This window comes from Mus musculus, chromosome 18 (assembly GCF_000001635.26).
Source record: "Mus musculus strain C57BL/6J chromosome 18, GRCm38.p6 C57BL/6J".
NCBI lineage: Eukaryota > Metazoa > Chordata > Mammalia > Rodentia > Muridae > Mus > Mus musculus.
Window position 1 is genome coordinate 53727501 of NC_000084.6, and position 25010 is coordinate 53752510.

The following is a 25010-nucleotide window of genomic DNA, read 5'->3' on the forward strand; positions in this document are numbered from 1 at the left end:
GCTTTAAAAACATCTCCAGTAGAAAACCATCTGCAGAGGCACGTACCTGCAGTTTAGAGTGAAGAGCCAGGTACACACGCAGAATCTCCACACTGCTGCGTATACGAACAGATGCCCTCTCGGGCTCAAAGTTTGGGTTGATCAAATCACTGAAAGGCTCGTTTGTAACATCGTTTCCCAGTAAAGAATAGTAAAAGAAAAACTCAGGCTGCCTTTCTGGAAGCTTCATGGTACATGGAATTAACTAAATATAGAAAGAAAAGAGGTTATTAGAATCTAAGGCACTCCAAAAAAATCTTCCTAGAACGTCCATTGATTTGAAGCATTAAAACTAACCGTACAGAACTTTAAGTCTCTGCTACATGACCTTTTCCTTCTTTCTGTTTACTTAGTGATTTCTTTTGGTGGTGCCGCTTGGAGCCAAACTGAACCTCTTACAAGTGCCAGGCGAGTGCTTTACAATGAAGCTACATCTCCAGTGTTTGGCATTCTGTTGGACATGGTCTTGCTATATAGTACAAGGTGGTCTGAAGCTCACAGTCTTCTTGCCTTAGACTCCTGAGTGGTGGGTTCTAAGCATGTAGCATACTGCTTACTTCTATAATTGCTCCCAGGTTACTAATCCGATTACTTTTAAATGATTTATTTTCATTTTATGTATGTGAGAGTTTTACCCTCATGTAGACAAATGCACCATTTGTAGTCAGTGCCCATGAAGGCCAGAAGAAAGCAATGGATTCCCCAGATTGGAATTACAGGCAGTTGTGAGCCTCCATCTAGGTACTGGAAACCAAACCCAGGGCCTATGCACTTGACACTAACCCATTTCTCCAGCCCCTAATATTTGGAGGGCAGGGAGTATAAAACAGGCAGTCTCAGTATGTAGAGCTGGCTGGTCTGGAACTTGCTATGTAGATCAGGCTGGCCTTGGACTCAGATCTGCCTGCCTCTGCCTCCCTAATACTAGGATTAATGACAAATGCCACACACCCACTACCTAATTTGATAAAATGTGCATAAAACGCGTGGTGCAAGCTGTAATCTAGTGCTTCTGAGGTAAAGGCAGGAGGGTCGAGAGTTCAAGGACATCCACAACTGCAACTAAGTTGGAGGCCACCCTGGGCTTCAGAGACACTGAATAATCAGTTAACTAATTTAACACTTGAAAAGTCCAAAAGAGACCGAGGGCTTCACTGTTTTCCAGCTTCCATTTCATGACTGTATGAAAGTTCGTCTTGGAAGGAAGCACGGATTTGAAATGACGCTTTTCTAATTACCACGCCCTCTCATCTGATGCTTACTCTAGTAAAAAGGCTCTACTTTTATCAATGAGAAAATGGTCAGTCTTAATCCAAGCTACTTCATAGATTAAAGTCTTAGTTCATGCTTTTGATTTTAAAACATAACAAAACACACAAAAATTAGCCAAATTAAGAACTTTGGGAGCAATTCTAGAAGGAAGGAGCATTCCTAAAGTCCACCGCTCATGAGCCTAAGGGAGGAGGACTGAGTTTCAAACTAATGTCTCACAAACACCAAAACCTGGGGATGTAGCTCAGTTGTAGGCACTTGACAAAGCATTAGTGGCTGCACACTATTCTAGAACTGTACTGTCTCAGCTGCTAGCCTGTGGCGATGTGTAACTAAAAGATGGCCTTTGTGTTTATGAGATAGGAAACATCATCTATTTTGTCTTTTGTTTGTTTCAGTTTTCTGAGTCAGGGTGACATGCATCCCAGGCTGACCTCAAACAGAGTCTTCTACCTCAGCCTTCCAAGTGACAAGAGTACAGACATGAACCAGCACACCAGCCATGATATAAAACAGACTATGAATATTCATTAAAACTCTGCTAAGAAAAAAACAAAAAAACAAAAAACCCTGCTAAGCATTACACTGTGAACATTTCATGTCTCAATAGGAAATGGCTTAAATACAGTCAGGTATCATAGGTCTTGGTGGGCAATGACACACTGTCATAAAATGACACTTAAGTAAAATGGATTGCTGGGCTAAAACAAGTTATAGTGTGGCTGGAGAGATGGCTCAGTCGTTAAAGCACTTACTGCTTTTCAGAGGAGCCAGGTTCAATTTGCAGCAGCCACATGATGGCTCACCAGTATCCATAGCTCCAGTTGCCAGGAATCTGATGCCCTCTTCTGGCCTTTGAGGGTAGCAAGCACACAAATAGTGCACAGACATGCACACATGCAGGAAAAACACTGACACCACAGCACTGGACATCTAACCTTCACTAAATGTGCACTGGTTGTTTTAACCTACATTTTAATGTACTCGAGAGAATTTTAGTCACAAGGATTGAGACATGTGATTGTAAAGAACACTAATTCTGGAGAAACCTTCAGAAAATGACATTATTGTTTTGTGCCTCCTTTTGTTTTAGTGAAGTTGAAAGGGAAGAATATTGTAGCACAACAGTGCTGACCACAGCACTGGCTGAAATAACTGGACAGTATCTGGAGGACCACACACTAGTCTTAACAATGACTACCTCAGGGAAGTTTAGTTAGAGAACTATTACTTTTCTTTCATGATGAAAAACTGATATTAAAAAAGTTGTATTACAGTGGTTTTTATGTATTTCATAGTATGTTTAACTTCCAAGTAATTCCTACTACAGGCAGAGAGGGTCTTTTAGGAATTCTTTATCATCCAAGAATTCAGGCACAAGATGCAATTCAAAGCTTTCAAGACTCCATGATTAACCTTACAGCAGTGAGCAAGCTGCCCCGGTCGCTGCACTCTTGCAGAAACTCTCCCAGCCGCTTTAGTTTGAGCTGAGTGCTTTCTCCCTGCCTTTGAGTTAAGTGCTGAGAGGAAAACACTAAGTGTCTTGGTTTCACCCAAATAGAAACAATGTAACCAGCGAGCAATCACAGCCACTTTTTTTCCTGTTCCCAGATACAGAAAGTCACAGATTTGCTTCCTGCTACCTTACAGGCCACTTGCTGCCATGGTTCCCTGTCGTGATGGCGCTACCCCTCTGGACCTGTTGCACCCAAAGAAAGCCTTCTTCCACAGTGGCCTTTCTTACAGTTTTATCACAGCAACAGAAAAGTAGCAAATGGAGGGCTGAGAGAGGCTCAAGAAAACACACCCATTTTGATGTTGTTCACTACATAAGAAAGTCCTCTGATCCTGACACAGGAGCATACTATCTTCTGCTAGCATCCATGACAACAGGCTAACATTTGTAAGTCTACACACAATAAAATATAATCCCCAACCCAAATGTTCCTGGCATTGCTAATTTCATCAAACAGTATATTATTCAAAAGAGCCACTGTAGAATTCCTCTTCCTTACTCCTCACAACGCCACATATACAAGTACAAACACTGTCCCTTAACCCTGAAATTGCTCTATTCTCTTGTTGTCAAGATGTTGAAATCTACAGAAAAAGTGCTTACTGGTGTGAAAACATTGCAAACATTTTTATACTTTTTAAACAACATGTATGAGGGGTATGAGTCCACGTGTGGGAATGTGCATGCAAGTACAAGTGCTCACAGAAAACAAATGTGACTTCAAACAGTCAATAAAAGCCATTAGTCCGAGGGAATGTCTTACCTGTTCCAACTGGGTGGCAAATGCAATCGTCACCGACAAAATAAAGGGGTCAGTACAGTGCTCCGCTGGTCCAATCTGATGGTAGCCTCCTTCCTCATTCAATACTGCAACAATGTCCTTCGGGTCAACTCCTGCCAGGCTAGCAAGAACTACACAGACAAAACCACAGCTATGTCAGACTGTGCCTTCCCATAGTTTATTAATTTTCGATAGGTCTTATTATAGAGCCCAGTTTGGTCCTGAACGTACTGTTACCCAGTCTGGCCTGGTACTTACTATGTAACCTAAGCTGGCCTTGGGGTCACACTTGTCTTATCTTAACCTCTCATGTGCTGGAATTCAGGCCTGTGCCACAAGACCTGGCCCATTATACACATCTGAAACCTTGCTATATGGATTTAATTAAGAAGTTGGCCATTTTCATGGGCGCAGCATTGCAAAAGGTTTCCTTTCATTTTTTTTCTAGGAAGCTTTATTTTTCTATACATAAAAACAATATTCTGAAGTAAAGTATTTTAAAATTACTGAACAGGCCACATAGAAAAGGAATGTGGCGTAGGTTTCTTTATGAACGTATGAGCTCTGGAGTGAAGACTATGGTAGACGTGGCTGAGAGAGTGAGCAGGTGAAAGAACGGAGACCCAGCATGTTCCATACAGACACAGTGCATACCAGACCCAGGAGCAAGCTCAAGATAATGAAGCCAGAGGAGGCAGGGCTGAGGAGGCAGGGCTGAGGAGGCCTCGTGAGGCAGGGCTGAGGAGGCAGGGCTGAGGAGGCCTCGTGGGGAAGTCTTACAATCCCAAATACTGGGGGGGGGGGGAGGGGGGGGGCAAATGGACTCCTGCCACCCGAAACAGGGCTTGTTTCCAGCCAGCCTGGGCAACTAGGGTACTATTTCCAAACAAAACGTTGGTGACAAATGCTGATAGCACAGCTCCTCAGCAGGACGCCTACCCAACACTTTGAGGCCCATGTTCACTGCCATTATTAAATACAAAAGCAAAGACCTGAGACAAGAGTGGCAGATCACTGAGGACTGACGACCAGAAAGAGCAGTGGCTGCAGAGACAGGGACAGCCCTCAGCCCTCAGAGTTTAACAATAAGGGAAAACCATGAAAAGGGATTGAGGGGAGACCAATATAGTCAGTGTGAAAAGTCAGATAGGTTCAACGGTTTGCAAACTGATTAACGACGGAAAAAGAAAAGGACATACACAAGACTAGAACTGGATAAGCATGCTGGGGGCTGCAGAAGAGCGGGCACACTCGGAGGGCAACTGCACGAACAGCAGGCAGACAGTGGGACTGTGTCACGCACAGCATATGAAAATCTGCATACTCACACCATCAGCAAGCAACCCCTCTCCTTTAGTGGTTCACAAAGGAATGTGTTCCTGCAGCATTGGCTGAGAACAGCCTCTGGTTAGGAGCAGACACACAGGCCAGATGTTGAAATCCCAATCCCAGGATCATTTACTATTTATATCAGAAAACTGAATGTTCTTCAGTCTCCATTTTTCCTTCCACAAAGCTTTTATGTGGTTGTTGAAGATCAAATTAAATTCTGAAAGCGAAGCACTCAGCATGATATTGGGAGATCCAGCTGCTGGCTCATGGGATAATGACATTTGGATGTTGAGGCAGAAGAACTGCTAAAAATCTGTGGCCAACCTGGGCTACACAGTGAGTACTACACTTCAGAAACTATCTCAAAACAACAGAAGAAAAATAAACAGAAAGCATGAGGATTTCTCACGGCCAAGAACACAGCTGTCAGTATGGGAATAAGGATAAATCTGTGAACAGAAAGGAACTAACAGTGCTGATGTGAATACACACTATGCAACATCAAAAACATATGGACAAATGTATACTAGTAGGTATGGTAGTTCATGTGTGTCTCTTCCAAAATTCAGATGCTGAAACTTATTGGCAATTGTGATGACGGCCTAAGATCAGCGTCTCAGGCTGGACAGATGCTAAGAGCATTGGCTGGTTTTGTAGAAGACCTGGGTTCAGTTTCCAGCAGCCACATCACAACTGTCTGGAACTCCACTTCCAGGGGATCCCATGACCCCTTCTGAAAGCTGAGCACACTGTACACACCTACACACAGGCAAACACTAATACACAGAAAAATACAATTTTAAAAAAGCAGCAGCGTCTTTATGAGGTAGTGAAGTCAAAACAGCTCCTTTAGAATGGGACGCGCTGTGCTCATTAAGGGACTTGACAGAGGGTGTGCACTCCTTGCCTGTGGCCTTCTGTCATATGAAGAACATCAACAAGACTAGCATCAGATACTGGTGTCTTCTCAGACGTCCAAGCCTCCAGAACTGTGAGACACTTCTGTTCTTTACACGTTACCCATTAGCACAGGATAAGACTATTTATGCACTCAAACGCATATATTTACGCACGTGCACACATTACATAACTTTGTCTACAAAATGGACCTGAGAGCAATAATGAAGTAACAACTGGCATACTTAACACCTGAGCTTTTGCTCCTAAACATTTTTAGTAAAAGGAAGTAGAGGTCCTTAGAGGAATGGATGAACAAGAGCTGAAAGACAAATAATACAAAAACCAGAACACTTCCTGTGCAGAAACTGTGACTCCAGTGGTATGACACTGAGAGGCAAAGCCACACAGACAGCAAGAAAGATCAGCAGCTGTCTTAGTACGTCTTCTGCTACTGCATCACAATACTTGAGACTATAAGTTATAAAAACCATCGTACAGTTCTCATGAACAGCCTTGCTAGTAAGACCCTTATTAATGGGGCTTCTTCAGGTCCTGAGGCAGTACAGAGCATATGGCTTCAAAGATGGCCCCACTCTAATGATCACTAACTCACTCGCCCAGTAATGTAAGAATCCATTAGTCCATGAACGAAATTAGTCCATTCATAAAGGCAGAGTCCTGCAGGTCAGTTAGTTCTCAAAGGACCCAACTCCAAATTCTATCAGGATCTTAGAAATTAAGTCCCTGTTACCTGAACTATCCTCTGGGTGTACCTAAACCAAAACTAGGACCTGTGGAAAGGGAAGGCTAAACAGGCAGAGCACAAAGGACACCCAACAGTGAACCTTTTCTAACTTCAACTCCATGGGGTACATGGCATCACCCCAAAAATCCCAAACAATGAACAACACCAAAAGTGAAATCTGGACCAGAGAGATGGCTCAGCAGTTAACAGCACTGGCTTCTTGCAGAAGAGCAGGGCTCAGTTCCCAGCACACACAGGGTAGCTCCTAACTATAATTCCAGTTCCAGGGATCTGATACTGTCTAACCTCTACCAGCACCATGCACACCTGGAATATATAGACATACATGCAGACACACCTTTGCGTGTGTATGTGTGCGCTGTGTATACTGACATCCAGTGCAAACTGGGCTTCTGGTGAGAACGCACCAATGATGTTTCATCGATTGCACCACCATCGGAATGCTGAGTTGTAGTGGACAAGCTGCTCTGTGAATACACACTGAAGGCACGGGGGACATTCTGTACTCTCCAATTTTACTACGATGCCAAAGTGTGCCAGGTATGTTGGTGAGTGTCTGTACTGGCTAGTTTTGTGTCAACTTGACACAGCTGGAGTTATCACAGAGAAAGGAGCTTCAGTTGAGGAAATGCCTCCATGAGATCCAGCTGTAAGGCATTTTCTCAGTTAGTGATCAAGGGGGAAAGGCCCCTTGTGGGTGGGACCATCTCTGGGCTGGTAGTCTTGGGTTCTATAAGAGAGCAGGCTGAGCAAGCCAGGGGAAGCAATTCAGTAAGTACCATCCCTCTATGGCCTCTGCATCAGCTCCTGCTTCCTGACCTGCTTGAGTTCCAGTCCTGACTTCCTTGGTGATGAACAGCAATGTGGAAGTGTAAGCCGAATAAACCCTTTCCTCCCCAACTTGCTTCTTGGTCATGATGTTTGTGCACGAATAGAAACCCTGACTAAGACAGTGTCTCTATCACAGTCCTTGGCATGCAGAGACAGGCAAATCTCAGTGAGTTTATACATACATACATACGCATGTAGTTTTGTTAAACTGCAGTCAAATAATAAACATTACATTTGGGGGCTTTCCTAAACTAATTCTGGAAAGAAACTTTTTCTAAGTAACAATTTTTAAAATACAAAATTCTCTGTTCTAATACCTATAAAGTTAAGAAAACACGCTTTCCCAAGTTCTAAGATTTGTAAGTAAGAGCTAACCTCTGTCGTCAAGTGCTACACATGTTACCTGTGCCCACCATATTGTGTCTGCCTGACACACGGGCTGACCCAGGACATCACCCTTCCTAAAGTGAGTGCACAGAGGAACTTGTGCAAGAAAGTCTTTATGAGAAGATGCACACTACATGTGGCAGTACACGCCTATAACCCAGACAACCAAGAAGCTGAGGCAGGAGGATAAGGAGTACAAGACCAGCCTCAGTTACACCGTGAGGGCCAGGCCAGCTGGTCTGCTTGAGACACTGTCTCAAAACAAACAAACAAGCACAGCGAAACAACAAACCCACCAGAGGCAGGGGATGTACAAACCTTTTCCATCCCGAGGCGGGGCTGCTTTTGCTTTATAACTATCCACCTGGGCCTTTGTATCTGTCTCCAAAGTGAGGCTGATCTGCACCTCGGCCTTGAACTTGGTGTATTTGTTACTCAGCAGCTGGTACCATTTGGGAGCCTGCACGACAAAGCAGAGAGCACAGAATGTTCACAGGGGAAGTACTCAGAATGTTCTTTGAGGTTTTCACTTTTCCCCAGCATATGGTGGCAGAGCTTTTAATCCCAGCACTAAGGAGGCAGAGGCAAGCAAGTCTCCGAGTTCCGAGTCAACCTGTGAGCTCCAGGATGCCCAAGGCTCCACAGTGATGCCCTGTCTCAGAGAACAACATAATTTCTTTTCACATTTTCTTCAAAAGAAATTAATATTGATTAGGAAGCCATCAACTACATTTCCCTTCAAGAACCATACTGAAGTGTTTAGACAGCCTTCTCTGTTCCCATTCCAACACTTTGTCAAGTAAATATCACAGGGGAGAAAACGATACACATCCATCTTCAGTCTTCTGTCTCCGATATCAGGCCATCCGTCAATGGCCAAAGCCTGTTATCGTCTGGTCCCTCAACTCCTCTGCTCAGTGCTTCTTTGTACTCTGCCTTGCTTATAACAACTAAGAAAATGAAAACATTATGACTTGTGGTGCTCTGAGTAGAAATGGCCCCCACAGGCTGATACATTTGAATGCTTAGTCACCAAGGAGTGGAACTGTTTGAAAGGATTAAAAGGATTCGAGTGTGATCTTATTGGAGTATGTGTGGCCTTGTTGGGAACAGGCGTGACCTTGTTAGAGGAAGCGTGCCGCGGGGATGGGCTCTGAGGTTTCAAAAGCCCATACCAAACCCAATCTCACTCTCTCAACCTGTGAAACAAGCAGCAGCTCTCAACTGCTTCTCTAGCACGGTGCCTGACGTGCTGACATGCCTGTGACCATGCTCCTCAACACAGCGATCATGAACGAAGCCTCTAAGACTGTAAACAAGCCCCCAGTTAAACATCTTCCTTTATAGAGTTGTCACAGTCTCTTCACAGCATTAGAACTGTGACAAGACACTACTAACAAATAGCATTAAATGTTACAGAAAAGGCCCTGTTCTGCATCATGACCCATTTACTGGGCAGACACTCACAACAAAGGCCTTCTTGGGTGTGGTAGCCTATACTACCTGACTACCCCAAAGACGGCACCCTCAGCATTTCCAGTGCCCAGACCAGCCAGAACACATGGCTCAAGCTAGGAAAAAGTGTGCCACGGGTGCAAGAACCAGTCAGCAGGGGTGCCATTTCACACCTATACATACATTTAAAAAAAAATTAATATAACTGGCACATGACTATCTGTGTGTAGCACTTTAAGTTGCTGAGGCAAGAGTACTGAAGTTCAAGGTTAACCTTGGTCCACATGCTTGTCCTTAAATGAGTTATTGTTGCCAACTACTATAAAAACCTTTAGGTCCTGTTTTAAAGAGCCTACTATAATATCTTAATGATATTATTATGGTAATATAAGAAATATAAGATTTATAAAAGCCTGAAAAACACATATCAATAAAAAGGAAAACATAAGGCAAACCTGTAATCTCGGCTACTTAGGAGGCAAGGCCTACAGGGGTAACTCAGAGTAAGAAGTAAGAACTACAGATACAGCTCAATATAGGACGCACGTCTAGCACAAAAGAGCCCTAAACTTCAACCCTGAGACCCAGGGCAGAGCCTGAAGCAACATCAATTGAAACCTACTCAATGTTTTTATCAGAACAAAAGACATTGTCTATTTTGGTACAATTTTGTTGGTGCTCTTTTGGGGGATGCGGGTGGGGTGGGTTGTTCAAGATAGGGTTTCTCTGTGTAGCTTTGGTTGTCCCAGAACTCACTCTGAAGACCAGGCTGGCCTCAGACTCACAGAGATCCACTTGCCTTTGATGCCCCGGGCTGGGATTAAGGGTGTACCACCACTGCCAGGCTCTGGTGTCTGGTCTGAGGAGCGAAGATGCCGAGGGGAGTGTGACAAGGCAGCCCAAGGCTTCTCAGTACTCACAGGCACAAGCCCAAACACCAGGGCCAGCCTGCTGCTCCTTCAAACTGTCTCTAAAAAAATATTTATTTTGGCTTGACACAAACTTTTAAATGTCAGATTTTAGGGGCTACTTTGCAGAAGGCCAGGTCTTAGTATGTATGCAGTCCAAGATGACCTCAAACTTGTAATCCCCCTGCCTCAGTCTCAAAAGTGCTGGAATGTATCAAGCTTCATAAGGAAGGTTAAGGAAAACAGCATCCTGAGCTGGAGTTAGTAGACACATCTGAGTAACACAGCTCCAAGGATACAGAGCTAGAAAGCAAGGGTACCAACCAGGGCATTGTGATAGCCACGGTAAGAAACTACAGTGGCTTAGAAGGGACAGCAGCTGGGAAAACGCAGAAAAGATCACAAGTTCACAAAGTCACTGCACCGATGGCTAAGGAGGGAGCAGAAGAGTGTCCAAGAGACTTCTGGACTTAGGACCTGGGAAACAGAGAGGGGCGAGGAAAGTTCACTGACCCGAGGGCCCCACTGCAGGAGGACAGCCTCTAAGAGAAGAGCCCAGCCTCTGCCGTGGGGGGCAGTTCCTTTTACACAGATCTGAGCTCCAGAGCAAGTTTCCTGGAGAAAGATGGCTCACAAGAACAAGTGAAAGGTTGGAATTTTCAAATCCAATGCAACTGAAGCTAGAGTCTACACTCACCTTGAGGCTGTGACTGGATACTCTGTTCTTTCGTATGGTATTTATTTAATCAACTATTTATCATCATAATAAACAAAGCCAAAAGGACCATACCTGCTTTGTTTCTTGAGCTGTTCTTAAGTCCAAAACAATGTAGCCTACGGTTTCCTTGGCAGAAGTCTGCGGGTCCAAGGCAAAGCACTGGAGTTTGATCGGCGTGCGCTGTAACCTGCAGTGATGTCCATAGGAAAGAGTGAGGCTTTCCCAGCTTAAGCCAGCTTTCTCCAAGCCGCAAGATAACTGTATCCTCCAGATTACACCCTTGCTGGGCCAGCTGTATCGACTCTGTATTTTCTAAATGATCCCTTACCTGGGAAGAACTATTACTTTTATCTATTTATCTGTATACCAACTAGGTCAACCAGGTTCTTCCTACACCACTGTGATAATTAATATCCAGTCCTCTGCAAGTCAGAAAGTATCATGTTTAGAATGACAAAAAAAAAATGATTTTTCTTATACAGTACTGTTCCATATAAAAGATACATATTTGCTTCCAGCTTTCTTTGTAGCTAAAAAAAAAAAAAGTAAACTTAATAATTAAATGTCACAAAATCTAACTACTAAGATTTAGTAATACAACACTTGGCAATGACCTGTACGATGACAGTGACTGGTACAGTGTGGTCTTTGGGGGAATCTGGGAACCCCTGTTCCAGCTCATGCAGAGCTGAATAGAGGCTGGCACCACTGAGCCAATGGAGTCACTATTTAACTCCACTTAGCACAAAATCCACTTAGGAATTCTTAGCTGTATTACATGGTGCTTAGACAATTACATCGCATAACAGAACTCAGCCTAAGCAAATATTCTGAAAGCCAGTAAAAAGACAAAACCTTAACATTCATTAAGAATAGACCTTCAAATAAATTTATGTTCTAATCCACCAATAAAAGCAATAAGGATTCTTGAATTTTGCTAATTTTCTGTTCTGATTTGATTTAGTACCATAGTGGTGTGGGAGTTTTGATGGTGGTAGGTTCTTTTCTTTTTTCTGAGACAGGGTTCTATGCAGCCCAAGCTAGCCTTGAACCCCACCTCCAAAGTACTGGGATCAGAGGCAAACCATATTATAATATGCTCAGATTTTAGAATTATATTTTTAATCATTTAATAAAAGTACTATTGTTCTTGATGTTTCTAGTCATGAAGTTCATTTAAAAATGTACAATTTAAATGAGGTGGGAAGCCTTGCCCATGTGGGTGGCTCCATGCCCAGGCAGGGTGTCCTGAATGTGTAAGAGCTTCGAGGGTAAGGTGAGCACAAGCATGTGTGCATCAATGCACCACTATGCACCCCACTGTGCGCCCCACTGTGCGCCCCGCTGCAGATGGAATGTGACTTACCGCCACAAGCTCCAAGCTCCTGCAACCCTCACTTCCCTACAACGATGTCGGTAGCCTGAATTGGGGACTAAGTTACCCTTTCTCCCTTAAGTTGCTTCATGAGGGTGCTTTATCACAACACAAAGTCAAACCAAGAAAGACCCTGTCTCAAGAGCAGAAATGCAAAAACACACAAAACAAAACACCCAACAAATGTGATTATCACTATAACCAGAAGGTTATAAAACATAAAAAGCTATGGGAAAGGACAAAGACGCTGCCACAGTGCGAGCAGCCTCACCGGTGCTGATGAAGGACTTTCCTGTCAATCTCCCAGGCTAGCTCAGTAGCAAATTCTGGCTGGTCAGTATGGTCGACAGGATCAGTAGCCAGCTGCTCCCCATCAAACTTTGCTTCCACCACGAGCAGATGCTTTGGACGTTTGGGGAAATGGCGACCTGGTGAAAGAATACACACACATACAGAAACCAAAGAGGATCATTTGTCGCATGTTTTAAATACTGAGGTCTGCTACAGGGAGCTGACCGGCGGACATGTTGCATAAACTATCTCTCAAATGCATCTACACTTACTTTCATAAACTGGAAGCTGTAATTTAGCAATTATTGCTTCTCCAGCACTATGTGACTATGAATCACTGCAGAGATTCATCGGGTTTAGGTGGGCCTGGAAGCCTGCATTTCTAACAGGTTATCAGGCCCTACAGCAAGAGTGCACCCACTCACTTGCTCACAGATCGGTACATTAAAAGGGAGATAAACAAATGGTAAAATAAATGGCTTCAAAAAGAATAAAACAGGTACTTGTCCTAAAAAGAAAACCATGGGCCTACGAGGGAGAAAATTTCAAAACTAGAAGAAAGTGAACAGAGAGTAAGAATCGCTAACCCTCTTGCACAGAGTCAATGACTGTGGCCTCCACTTTGCTGAGAGAAGGGAATTATAGCCACTATCAAATAAACATCTCACACACACAAAGTTCTTGGTTAGGAATTAAATGGGTAGAAAAGACCAAATTTGTCGAGTTGGAGGTGCACACAGACAACCCCAACACTTGTTAAGTAGAAGCCAAGAGCCTGGATGACGAGACCCCAGAACAAACCCTAAGCGGGGTCTGTGGGCAGCAGAAGCTGAAAAGGAACTGCACCGTGTGGAAAACAAGCCCTGCACCAAGACACACACGTGCCACCGCTGCGACCCAAACACCTACCACCCACAAGTCCCCCTGTGACAAACACAGGCTTCCCATCAAAGAGAAAGTAAAACCGGAGTGCCAAGGTAAGGGACAACATATTGCCAAGACTGTGCCAATGTGGTGCCTGGAAGATGGCCAAGGGAGAAGTCCATCACCGCCACCCAAACCAAGAGAGGCAACCGTCGCAGCGCCCAGTTCATCGTGAGAACTTCAACAATCAGTCACAAAAGCGATGCTCTGGTTTTAAGGAAGAAAGAAAAGAACCCCAACTGTAGCCTTAGGAGTGTTGGGTGAGGGACTAGAGACACGGGGAGAAGCAGGCTTGCTGCTCAAGCGTGAGGACTGGGGTTGGGAGGAACAAGCCAGGCAGCCTGTGACATAAATGCAGCTCCCAGAGCATCAGCTGAGAGACACCAGGATCACTGAGGGAGGCTGTCTCCAAGCTTCAGGGAGAACAGGTAGAGTGGTTGAGGAGGTGACCAAAGCTGGCTTCTGGTCTCTAAAGGCATGAACAGGTATGCACACACTCACACAGATACAAAAGTAAATAAATAAATCTAAAAATGCCCTTTAACAATGGCAGCCCGAGGCTCTTGCTTTAAACTCTGCGCTGGTTAGGGTTTTTTGTTTCTTTTTTTTTTTTTTTTTTTTTTTGCCAACTTGGCATAAGCTGGAGTCATCTAGGAAGAGGGACCCTCAATGGAGAAAATGCCTCCATCTGATTGGCTTGTAGGTAGGTAAGTCTGTGGGTCATTTACTTGATTAATGACAGTTGTGATGTGGGCTGTGCCACCGCTGGGCAGGCGGTCCTGTATCGTACAGAAGAAAGCAGGCTGAGGAAGCCATGGGAAGCAAACCAGTAAGCATCCTCCGTCCTCCAGGACTGCTCCAGTTCCTGCTCTGACTTCCCTCAACGATGACCTGGGAGTGGGATGCAGGATGAGATAACCCTTCCCTCCCCAGGCTGCCTTGCCTTTATCACAGCGAGGAGGCAGACAACAGAAACCTTGTGTGTCTATCCTGGAACCCAGTGCACAATGGTTCTGCCCCACGTAGAAATTCGGGTCCTTTCAATAAGAGACATTTCTAGGAATGTAGCTAAGAAATGCTAAGTAGCTCAGTGTAGCCAGAGTCCTGGGGATATAGGACACTTAAAGGGTGGGCAGATGTTCTTAACAGGAAGGGCCACGCTTACTCTAAGAGTGTAGTAACCCCTTTAGAACTCTGGAAAAATTAAAACAGTATCTATGGATGAGGAAGACGATTGCCAGGTAGTTGTGGGCAGCAGCTATTTCTGGAAAGGAAGGAAATGTTAGGAAAACAGACTGAGACCATTACTACAGGGCAGGGATAGTAAAGGTCTGAACCCAGGCAGGCAGTGGAGACCGTGTATGTAACAGCTAAAATAAAACCAACCCTCGGCGATCCTTTGGAAGGCAGGGAATCCTGGGTACCCAGGTTCAATGCAAACACCAGCAGGGCTGGGGAGAGGACCTGATGCCAGTTTTAGGTGTGTCTGTGGTGACAACCTAACCGACATCGCTGCCTCCTGGTTCTCTTTCCTGAGAACTCACAAACCAAACCCGAGTCAAGTTCCTTTCTCTAGGTGGGACTACAGCCACGGACACTTTCCTTAGAATAACACTCCGTGGCTTCCGAGGCCCTCCAAAGCCGATTCACTCTGGTTCGTTCTGACCAAGTACAATATTCCTAAATACTCACCTTCCTCTTGCGGCCTCGGTCCACCCACCGTGTTCACTCTCATTATCCTGGCGGATCTAGTCACCAGAAATGACTTTCTTCTACCCTTGTCTGTCTAGGGCTTAGGAAAGAAGCCACTTCCATCACTGCTCCTCCTGCCACACCCACGTTTATGGTCTGCATCACGTTAGCCCAACATAAGGTGTCTTGCACACTAATTTGTTCATCCCAAGTAAAACAGACCCCTATGTCACCGAGGACAGAAAATCACTACAATTTTTTTTTTTTCCACAGAGAAGGTCCCAGTTCTAAATTTAACAGCCTCTATCAACCAATTAAAAGTCAACGGATTGTTTCAGTCTTGCGGGGGTTTTGTTGATTTGGGTGTTTTGTTATTTGTTTGTTGGGGTGAGGGGTGCAGGAAATCACCAGCAGACCAGGTTGCCCTTGACCTCACAGAGATTATTAGCCTGCTCTGAGCCAAGTGCTGGGATTAAAGGCCCGAGCCGCCACCACTCCCTGCTCAATCCTGTATTTTTAAGCAGTAAAGAAACAATTATTATTGTCGCTATTGTTTAATGCCTTCTGGCCAATTTCTTATTCCAAACTCAGAAACTAATTTTACACTGTGTTTTTTTTTTTTTTTTCCCTTTCTTCCCTCTCCTCAAACACTATCAGACTTCTCCTGAGGGGAGAGGGGTTGAAGCAATCAATACCTGTGGCTAAACACTCAAGAATCCTCACACTGATAACCTGTTCCAGTTTATGAAACCCCTCTTTGCTGCCATCAGCTAACTAGGATAAATCGAGGCAACATTTGTTGAATGAGTCTGAGAGCAAAGCAGAGCTTCTTTTTCCACACCTTAAGTGCTTTTTGCAGCTAGACCATCCATCTGTCCAGCCTCTGTCATCTGACCCATTCCCAATTAGCTCTAAGATCCACATAGCTGCCATCTCCTCAGGAAACCGTTCCCCAAAAGAGGTGGTCATCCCAGCTTGACGCGCTGCCCACTTAACTTCCTCCCTAAGCTTCTAGACCCAGAGCCACCTGCCTTGCCAGGCCAGTGCCTGGCATTCAGTAAGTCCCCGATAAACAAATGTCACTCGCTCAACAAACACGCAAGGATCATTTAGTACACCTTAACCACGGTTAGCACCCGCGGTAGGCCATGGAGACATGTAAAGGGGACAGTCTCGGCAACAGATCCGGAATGGTACAAAGCTTGTATTAAAGTCAATGGCAAAGTTCTTACAAATGGCATTAGCGGGGACTGCGGAACAGAACTTGCTTTGCAGGCACTTTTAGCTCGGATATAAAAGCCATCGACAGGCTGCTTGTGATGGAGATCGGTTTTTTTCTACATTCTCTGGGGCTACGGCTAAGTCACGCTAAATATCACTTATCCCTAATAGCACTCACGTTCCCCGGAGAGATGTTTAAATCAATTGCCTAACAGACCTCGCTCCGTGCAACTGAAACAAGTCTTCGGGGACCACAAAAGCAGAGATGACAGGGTTCGTAAGGTTAACAAAGCCCCGGTTACACATTATTCTGCTGAAGCTCGGGAAGCAGCAGTTGCAAAAAAAATTTTTTTTAAACCCCGAGGCCGCTCACCTTCGAGGATGGATACGACGATGAGCAGTTGGTCGGACTTGGGGACCATGGTCGCGGCGGCAGGGTCTGCAGGAAAGAAGCCGAGTTGAGGTGCGCAGGCCGGCCCCGCTCCCCGGCCCGCCGCCCAGGCCCTAACCCAGCCCCGGCTCGGCGAATGCCGCTCCGCTGCCCGGCCCTGCCGCCCCACAAGCCCGCCAGCCCCGCACCTTTTTGCCGCCTGCTAAGCCGCTATTCAAACGCCCGGGCAGCCGCAGCGGACGCCGCCGCGCCCCGCTTCCGCCTAGCAACCAGGCCCGCAGGCCGAGAGCCCGGGGGAGGCTGGAGGACAAAGGGTGATAGAGACCAGGGCGGTCGGGGATAGAACGTCCATCAGCCGCCTTCACCTCCCGCCCTTTGACGCTCTTTCCAAGAGCCCCGGGGAGACGCGGCTGCATTAGCCCGCAGCGCCGCCTGCTGGTCGCAAGCGGAAAGGCAGGAGACTTGAACCACCACCCCCTCCCGGGTCACAGGCCGCGCAAGCGCACCAGTGCTCTAAACGCTTCCTGGTCCTGCGTAGTTTGGATCTTTAAAGAGTAGGAGGGCAGTGTGTTTTGAGCCTTATGCTCCGCTTTAATCTAAGAAATGAAACAATAGCGTTTTGTTTTTTTTTTTTTAATCCTAGCTCTCAGGCACCTGGCGTCAACATAACTGAATGCATTGTCACCAAAAATAATAAGAAGAAGAATGGCCAGAGTGTGAACTGTTCTTACTCAGCACTTCCCTGTTTGTCCTATGAAAACAAGTAGCGTCAATACGGTAGTTACTGTAACCGCTGGCGCTGACGTAATCTCTCCCAGATTAAGCTGTACCTTAGAAACACAAAGAGAGAGAGGAAAAACATTGTCACGTGGGTGAGAATATTTAAATAAGTAGTTTCTACGCAGACATATTAAATTTGCAAAATCAAGGCCAAAAGTTAAGGGGTGGGAGTGCCCTGAACCCACATTTCCCTTTCCGATTTCATGGGGGAGGGGGGGATTAGATGTATTTTGAAGCTTATCTAACTTAAAACCTAAAAAGTGAATCTGTTAGAGCCATCGTGGACTCTGTTAGCGTTAAAATTTGCAAGAATTCCTCCCGGAAAGTCAAAAGTAAAACACCATGACAGGTAATAGGGCGAAACAATAAAATAGCTGAAGAGAGATCTCACGAAGTAGTGGAGTAGGTGTGCCGACACCTGCTGCTTTCTTGCTCTGTAGACCTAGAAGATGTTTTGAGAGCAATTATAATTCAATCTCTGATCCCTGCTGCTATCTTCTGCACTGCTGTCTTTCTCTTCTTTGTCTACAAAAGAAAAGGATATTAAGACTGAGCTAGCTGGGTGTGGTGGCGCACACCTTTAATCCCAGCACACGGGAGGCAGAGGTAGGCAGATTTCTGAGTTCTGAGGCCAGCCTGGTCTACGAAGTGAGTTCCAGGACAGCCAGGGCTATACAGAGAAACACTGTCTCGAAAAAATTTCTTTGTGGAGGGTAGGTATCTAAAAGAAGAATCACAGCTGGCTTATGTGAAAAGCAGGTTTTTTCTTTCTAAGAGGTGTTATGTTAAATGTTATATATTTATCTTTTTACATGAATAATTAATCATATGGTTTAATCGCTACAAAAACTGACTTTTTTATAATTTATATATTTTTTATTTAAAACATACACTTATTTTCCTTTCGGATATCCACCAAAGCTGCAAACCCAGATTAGATTATCACTACATTCCAGAAAATAGTCACATCATTAAAAAAAAAAAAAAATCTGACGGTAGTGGTGGCGCACGCCGGTAGGATTTGCTGAAGGAGGCAGAGGCAGGTGGATTTCTGAGTTCGAGCCCAGCCTTGTCTACAAAGTGAGTTCCAGGACAGCCAGGACTACACAGAGAAACCCTGTCTCAAAAAAAAAAAAAAAAAAAAAAAAAAAATCTGTAAAATTAATCAAATGAAGGCAGGTGTGTGTGTGTGTGTGAGAGAGAGAGAGAGAGAGAGAGAGAGAGAGTGAAGAGATGGTTTTGAAGTTAATAGTACTTGATGCTCTTCCACAAGACTTGAGTTCAGTTCCTGGCACCCAGGCAGGCAACTCACAACTATCTGTAATTCCAGCGCCATGGAGTTCCAACAACCTCTCTGGCTTCCAAGGGCACATGAACACATGTGAAACACACACACACACACACAAATGTTTTTCTTGTAGTACATTTTTTGATCTAGCTCTCTTTTCAAAACATATTGCTGTGTGTGTGTGTGTGTGTGTGTGTGTGTGTGTGTGTGTGTGTGTGTGTGTTGTGGGGGCACACTTAGAGGTAACTTCTGGAAGTCAGTTCTGTCCTTCTATGTGGGATCCTCGGGATCAGACTCAGGTCAGGCGTGGCAGCAGGTGTCTTTACTGCAGTAGTGGTTTAGCTCTCTGCTACAGGGTTTCCTCCCTAAACCTCTTTTGTGAGGTCCCCTCACTGAAGTTGCTGAAAACTGACCAGCATCATTTGCACAGTTCCTTTATTTCTCACAGAGTGTACAAAATTAATGATATGGAAGTTGCCCTCTACAAATGGGCTGTAATTCCGTCATCATCTAAGTCCATGGTTCCATAATCTAATTCCCCTCTTGTTGTCTAACAGCAAGAGGCTCCGATTCTAGCATAAAGCATCACATATTAGTTTAAATTCCTCCGAGGAAATTCTATTACAGGCTTATGAAGTACCAATTACTGTAGCCAAATACATAAGAAAATGTTTATAGCATGTGTAAATTGTATCTATTAGACAATGGAAGATTCATCACAGTACCAGCATACAAAGTATACAGTGTGTCAGTCTGCTAGCTAATCGTATTAGGTAACTTTCTATTTCTATAAATTTCTGCAAACAAAAGGACATCTTGGTTCATAGCAAGCCCTTTTTTTCTATATCTATTTCACATTTTGAATAAACCCTACTTTGTAGTATTTTTCTGATTTATTTTCAACAACTTCTATAGCATACTACAGAAGAAATTATAAATTATATTAAAATTTCCTTTCTTCAGTCCATCTCCATGCATATAAACAGGCCCAGAGATATATATTTAATAAATCTAAAATGAAATCCCAGGACTAATAAAATTAACACCCTTATTGAATACCTGCTGTTTGTAAAAATGTGATAGCAATACCTGACCTTTAAGAACTGCTTAGAAAACCAGCCTCCATTTGGAAGAAGGAATGAGCTGGGTGTGGAGGCATGTCCCTTTGTCATACCAGCACTCAAGGGGCTGAGGCAGGAGGATTCCTGAAAATTCTAGGCCAACCTGGGCTGTACAGTGAGACCTTGACTCTAAATCAGAAAGACAACTGCTCCAAGGCTCAGGGCCTGTCACTGAAGAGAGAACAGGACGAGTGAGAACTAAAGAATAAAGTGTTGTGACATGTTGTGACAGCTGGGAGGACATGGCCATTAGACTTACTGCAGTTATAGTCACACACACACTAGACTTCCACCTGGTCAGGACAAGACCAGCCAGCATTCCAGCAGGCAACACTAGCTGGACTCAGTGGTCACAGGAAAAAGACAGACAGACAAAAGAAAGGCAGGGACCTGAAAGTAGGGAGGCAGATGTGTTGGGGAGTGTTTGGGCATTGAAAGAGAGAGTTCAAAGTGCGAACAAATACATTGTTTACATGTATAAAATTGTCAAAAATAACAATGTTCAAGAAAAAGAGGGAGAAAGGAGAAGAGAGGGAGAGTAGGTGGGGGAGGGGAGGGAGGAGAAAAAACACACCTAATTAATGGCAACACAAATAGCCCTTTAAACCCGATCCTTTATCAATAAATGGGACAATTAAATATGGCATCTTTAATCTCTTGAGAAAGGGTCACTAATGCCCATTTGAGACTGTAGAGCTCAAAAATCAGAAAGTCGGTGTGATGGTTTGTATATTCTTGGGCCAGGGAGTGGCACCATTTAGGGGTGTGGCCCTGTTGGAATAGGTGTGACCTGGTTGAAGTAGGTGTGTCACTGTGGGTGTGGGCATAAGATCTTCACCCTAGTTGCCTGGAAGTTAGTCTTCCACTAGCAGCCTATGGGTGAAGACATAGAACTCTCAGCTCCTCCTGCACCATGCCTGTCTGGATGCTGCCATGCTCCCACCTTGATAGTAATGGACTGAACCTCTGAAACTGTAAGCCAGCCCAAATTAAATGTTGTTTTTAATAAGACTTGCCTTGGTCATGGTGTCTGTTCACAGCAGTAAAACCCTAACTAATACAGTTGGGTATCAGGAATACCTGCGCTCCAAGTCACAAGACTTTCTAGCTTCGTGACTCTCCCAAGTAATTCTGGTCAGAGCCTCAGTTCTTCCATGAGCAATATAAGGTTAATTTAAGACACTGTTTCTCTGTGTAGCTGTGTCTGTCCTAGAACTTGATTTGTAGTCCAGGCTGAACTCCAACTGACAGCGACCCCACTGCCTCTGCCTGCAGAGCATTGAGGTCAAAGGCATGGGCCACACCACTACCCAGCTTAGGTTAATTGTACTTAGGTGGTTTTTTTTTCTTCCCTATGTATGAGTGTGTGGTATGTATCAGTGTATGCAAATCAATGTGTTGGGGCACATGTATACAAGTGCAAATGGACTTGTGTCCCTGAATTGGCTTTATAAACGAGCAGCTTGCTAAATTATTGGTCACTTTATCTATTGAGCCAGGGTCTCTAACTGACCCTGGGCTCACCAATTCTGGCTAGTCTAACCTGCCTGGCTTTTATATGTGTGTTCTGGAACTCTAAACATCAGTCCTCTTACTTTCGCAGCAACTGCTTTATCCACAAGGCCAGCTGCCATTCCCCCCCACACACAAGATTTTTATGAGGATTAAACAGCATCCTTTCTGGGAGGGGCCTGGGCATAATTAAAAATCTCTGAATGTGACAGGCTTTCATTTCAATATTAAAGGATCATTTGTTATAGAGTTATCTTCAGATCTCTCTCTCTTTCCAGGTTTACAAAGATAACCAAGTTCTTTATATTCTCTCAACTTGGCTTAGACCTATGTTCTTCGAGGGAATGTCACCTGCACCGTCTCACTCTCTGGCTTTTTATGAAGCCAGAGCATCTCAGTAAGTCAAAGCTGGAAAGAGTGGTGACTCAGCAGATCCCTGGACACAGACGGGACACCACAGCTGTGCAGGAGGTGGCTCTTCTCCCGCTGATTGTTGGCACAGGGTTGTTTATCACAGTCTTCCAGTTTTCACAAGAAGCGGGAATTAATAGATTCTTCCGTGAAACTATCCAAATCTTAAATGCTGGGATGAGATTCAGTGTGAAACAGCAACCACCACCACCACAACAACAACAACAAAATATGTGCTTTGTACAAGCAAGTTACCTCTAGCCCAAATTTCAAGAAGTGCATATCGTAATTTGCACCTCCAGAGGCAAAGGTAAGTGTAATCAGGAAGAGATTGCCTAAAACTGGGAAGCAAAGGGCGGAGTGTGTATGGTGTGGTGGAGATTAGCAATCAACTCCCTTGGTGGAGACTAACAGTCTATTCCCAGGTGGAACCCTAGAGATTGGCACAAAAAAGGGGAGACACAGATGTTTGCCTCAGTTTCACAGCCTCTGATTTGAGCCAGGATCGACAAATGCACTAGACTTCCAGGATCCAAGCAGGTTCAGGTGATTCGCATCTCCTTAGTGACCAGCAAGGCAAAACCTGGCAAGATTTCTCCCAGTACTTGCTCTGGATGAGAACGCAGCGTATAGTATAGTATCTATGGTAAACTCTGTTTCAAGGGCGGGGGAGAGCCAGTGATGACAGGGACCAACTTCCAGCTTAAGTGGAGTTTGGGTTGAACCTAAGGGCTGAGGGAAAGCAACATTTTTGTATGTTGTCCTTGTGGTGTCTGCTTTGTGGGTAATGTTGAGCGTGAAGGGGCTCTGAAACATCCTGTTTGTCGCAGTGGCTCTTTCGAGGGCAAGTGTAAAGGGAAGGGTGAGAGAAGGTGGTCTCTCACTCTGCAAAAGAAGACAGATCTAGGGAAAGTTCTGGAACTGTGACAAAGGGATAGAAAATGTAACCTCACGGCATAGGGTCGCTGCTCAGTTCGGAGAATACTTGCCAAGCCTGCAGGAAGTTTTGGGTTCTATCCTTATCAATGCATAACAATGGGCACACTCGGAGTTGCAGCACTCTGGAGGTAGAGGCTGAACGATCAGAAGTTCCAAGGCCAGCCTCTTTATGAAGTGAGTTTGAGTCAGCCTGGCCATACATGAAACTCTATTAAACAAACAAGCAAACAACACCAAGGAAGGAAAGAGAGGAAGAGGGGACGTTACTGAGATGCTATGGTTAGGAATCTTAAGGTAAATAAACATCTGACATGCAGTATAGTTGTGGGGTCGCGACCCCCAGGTTGAGAACCACTGCCTTAATCTGTGTCACTACATAAAGATAATTGTCAGGCAAGCCTGATAACCTGCAAGCTCCATCTCCAGAAACCATGTAAAGCTGGATGCAGAGAATCAACAAGTGATGTTGACCTCTGACAACTGCTTCGTGGCAGCTGGCTCCTATTACCTTGATGAAGAAATATAAACACAACAAAATACCGTCTCTTCAACAGATCCAAGTTAAAGGAACATTTTCTGCCTCGTTTTCCTGTAGACACCTTAACACTGTTGGCATACAATGCATTCCAAATCTGTGTTGAAAATGAACAAGTCGTTGTGTCACTAGCACAAGTGACAAGGAAATGTAATGGTGTTAGGTTCTGTGATGTGTTGACCCTGCTTGCTTTCCTTTTGATCCCCAAAGCCTAGAAAAGTTCTTGGTCTGCAGCATTTATGATATTTATTTAATAAATGAAAATAAGACACTTGAGGCTACAAACAGATTCTAACCTAACCTGACAAGATATATGAGCGTTATCTTCCATTGTGAGTTATCGAATCATAAACCATGTCTTAGTCTATGAATTTCTTTTTTAAAAAAAAGATTTATTTATTATATGTCTAAGAACACTGTAGTTGTCTTCAGACACATAAGAAGAGGATGTCAGATCTCATTATGGATGGTTGTGAGCCACCATGTGGTTGCTGGGATTCGAACTCAGGACCTTTTGAAGAGCAGTCAGTGCTCTTAACTGCTGAGCCATCTTTCCAGTCCTATGAGTTTCTTTAAGAAAGAAGGTCATAGTGCCAGTCTGCTACAGGCCAGTAGTAGGGTTTTTTTGTTAGCTCGTTTGGTTTGGTTTTTATTGGCTTTTTTTCACTTCAATGTTTTCAATTTAGACAGCAGTTTTCCAGAACATTCTCCTTCCTCTTCACTGAACCAACATAGAGCTACCAGGCATTGTAACATTCCCAAGAATTTCTTCAAATTTTAAATACTAAAGTCCACATAGTTGTCTATCTAGATAATCGGCCTCTGAACCAACACCAGGGATTTGAATCAATCTACCATATATCCATTTCCAGGAGCGTTCACTGGTAATTTTTGTTTTTAATTAAAGTAAGCATCTACGTTTTGGGAAAGCTGAGCAGAATTTTCAGGGCTCAAGTCTGCTCCCATTTACGAGTATTAAATGCTTTAACGAATGAGTCTCCGTGAACCCTCTCATAACCTCGTCCGATAGCTTACTGCTTCTGGGAGTAGAGCTTAGGGACACTCATTTTACACACGTGGTCAAGTTTCTCTCCTTGCCCTTTCCCTTGAAGTGTTTCTGTGCCGATCAATTAACTCTCCCCTTGTCCAACCTTTTCTCAGGAGTATGGGTCGTTTGGATACGAAAGGGTAGAGCTGCCTAGGGGCCGGTTTGTTCATTCTTTCTTTAACTTCAAATCCATTTGAGACAAGGAGAGTTGAATTTGATACCTGGTAACAAGGCAGTGTAGTTCAGCCCAGTGTTTCTCTCCTTGTTTCTCAGCCCAGTGTTTCTTTCCTCACCCAGCCCCTAAAGAAGTCAACCCTGGCTGTTTTCAAAGATAAGGACGTCCAGATACATTGTTTCTTTCAGTCAAAATTTCACTCACTGAGATTTTTTTTTTAACTGCACTTTTTTTTTTTTTCTCAATGGATTTGACTTTTGAAAGTAGAAAGCACAAATCATCTCATCTGGTTTGTTTAGACCTTAGGAGATACAACCTTCTGTTCTAAAAATCTCTACATGAAAAGAACAGAGCTAACTTAACAGACTTTGCCTTAATTCAAGAGCTCTCTCTTTTGGTGTA

At 44.4% G+C, this 25010-nt stretch overlaps 1 protein-coding gene across 2 annotated transcripts in view; it reads right to left on the reverse strand.

Annotated features, from left to right (window-relative positions):
* Positions 1–18136, reverse strand: part of Cep120 (centrosomal protein 120) — a 63914-nt gene extending 45778 nt beyond the window's left edge. Inside the window, exons 1-7 of one of the 2 annotated variants that reach the window (XM_011246906.2) lie at positions 16988–18136; positions 16782–16847; positions 12552–12708; positions 10978–11092; positions 8143–8284; positions 3591–3739; positions 47–244 (exon numbers count right to left, since the gene is read on the reverse strand). In XM_011246906.2, the coding sequence (XP_011245208.1) occupies positions 47–244; positions 3591–3739; positions 8143–8284; positions 10978–11092; positions 12552–12708; positions 16782–16830 (810 nt within the window). In that variant the 5' untranslated portion in view covers positions 16831–16847; positions 16988–18136. The remainder of the gene's footprint in view (positions 1–46; positions 245–3590; positions 3740–8142; positions 8285–10977; positions 11093–12551; positions 12709–16781; positions 16848–16987) is intronic. The other variant, NM_178686.4, reaches the window with a different exon arrangement.
* Positions 18137–25010: the final 6874 nt, after the last annotated feature.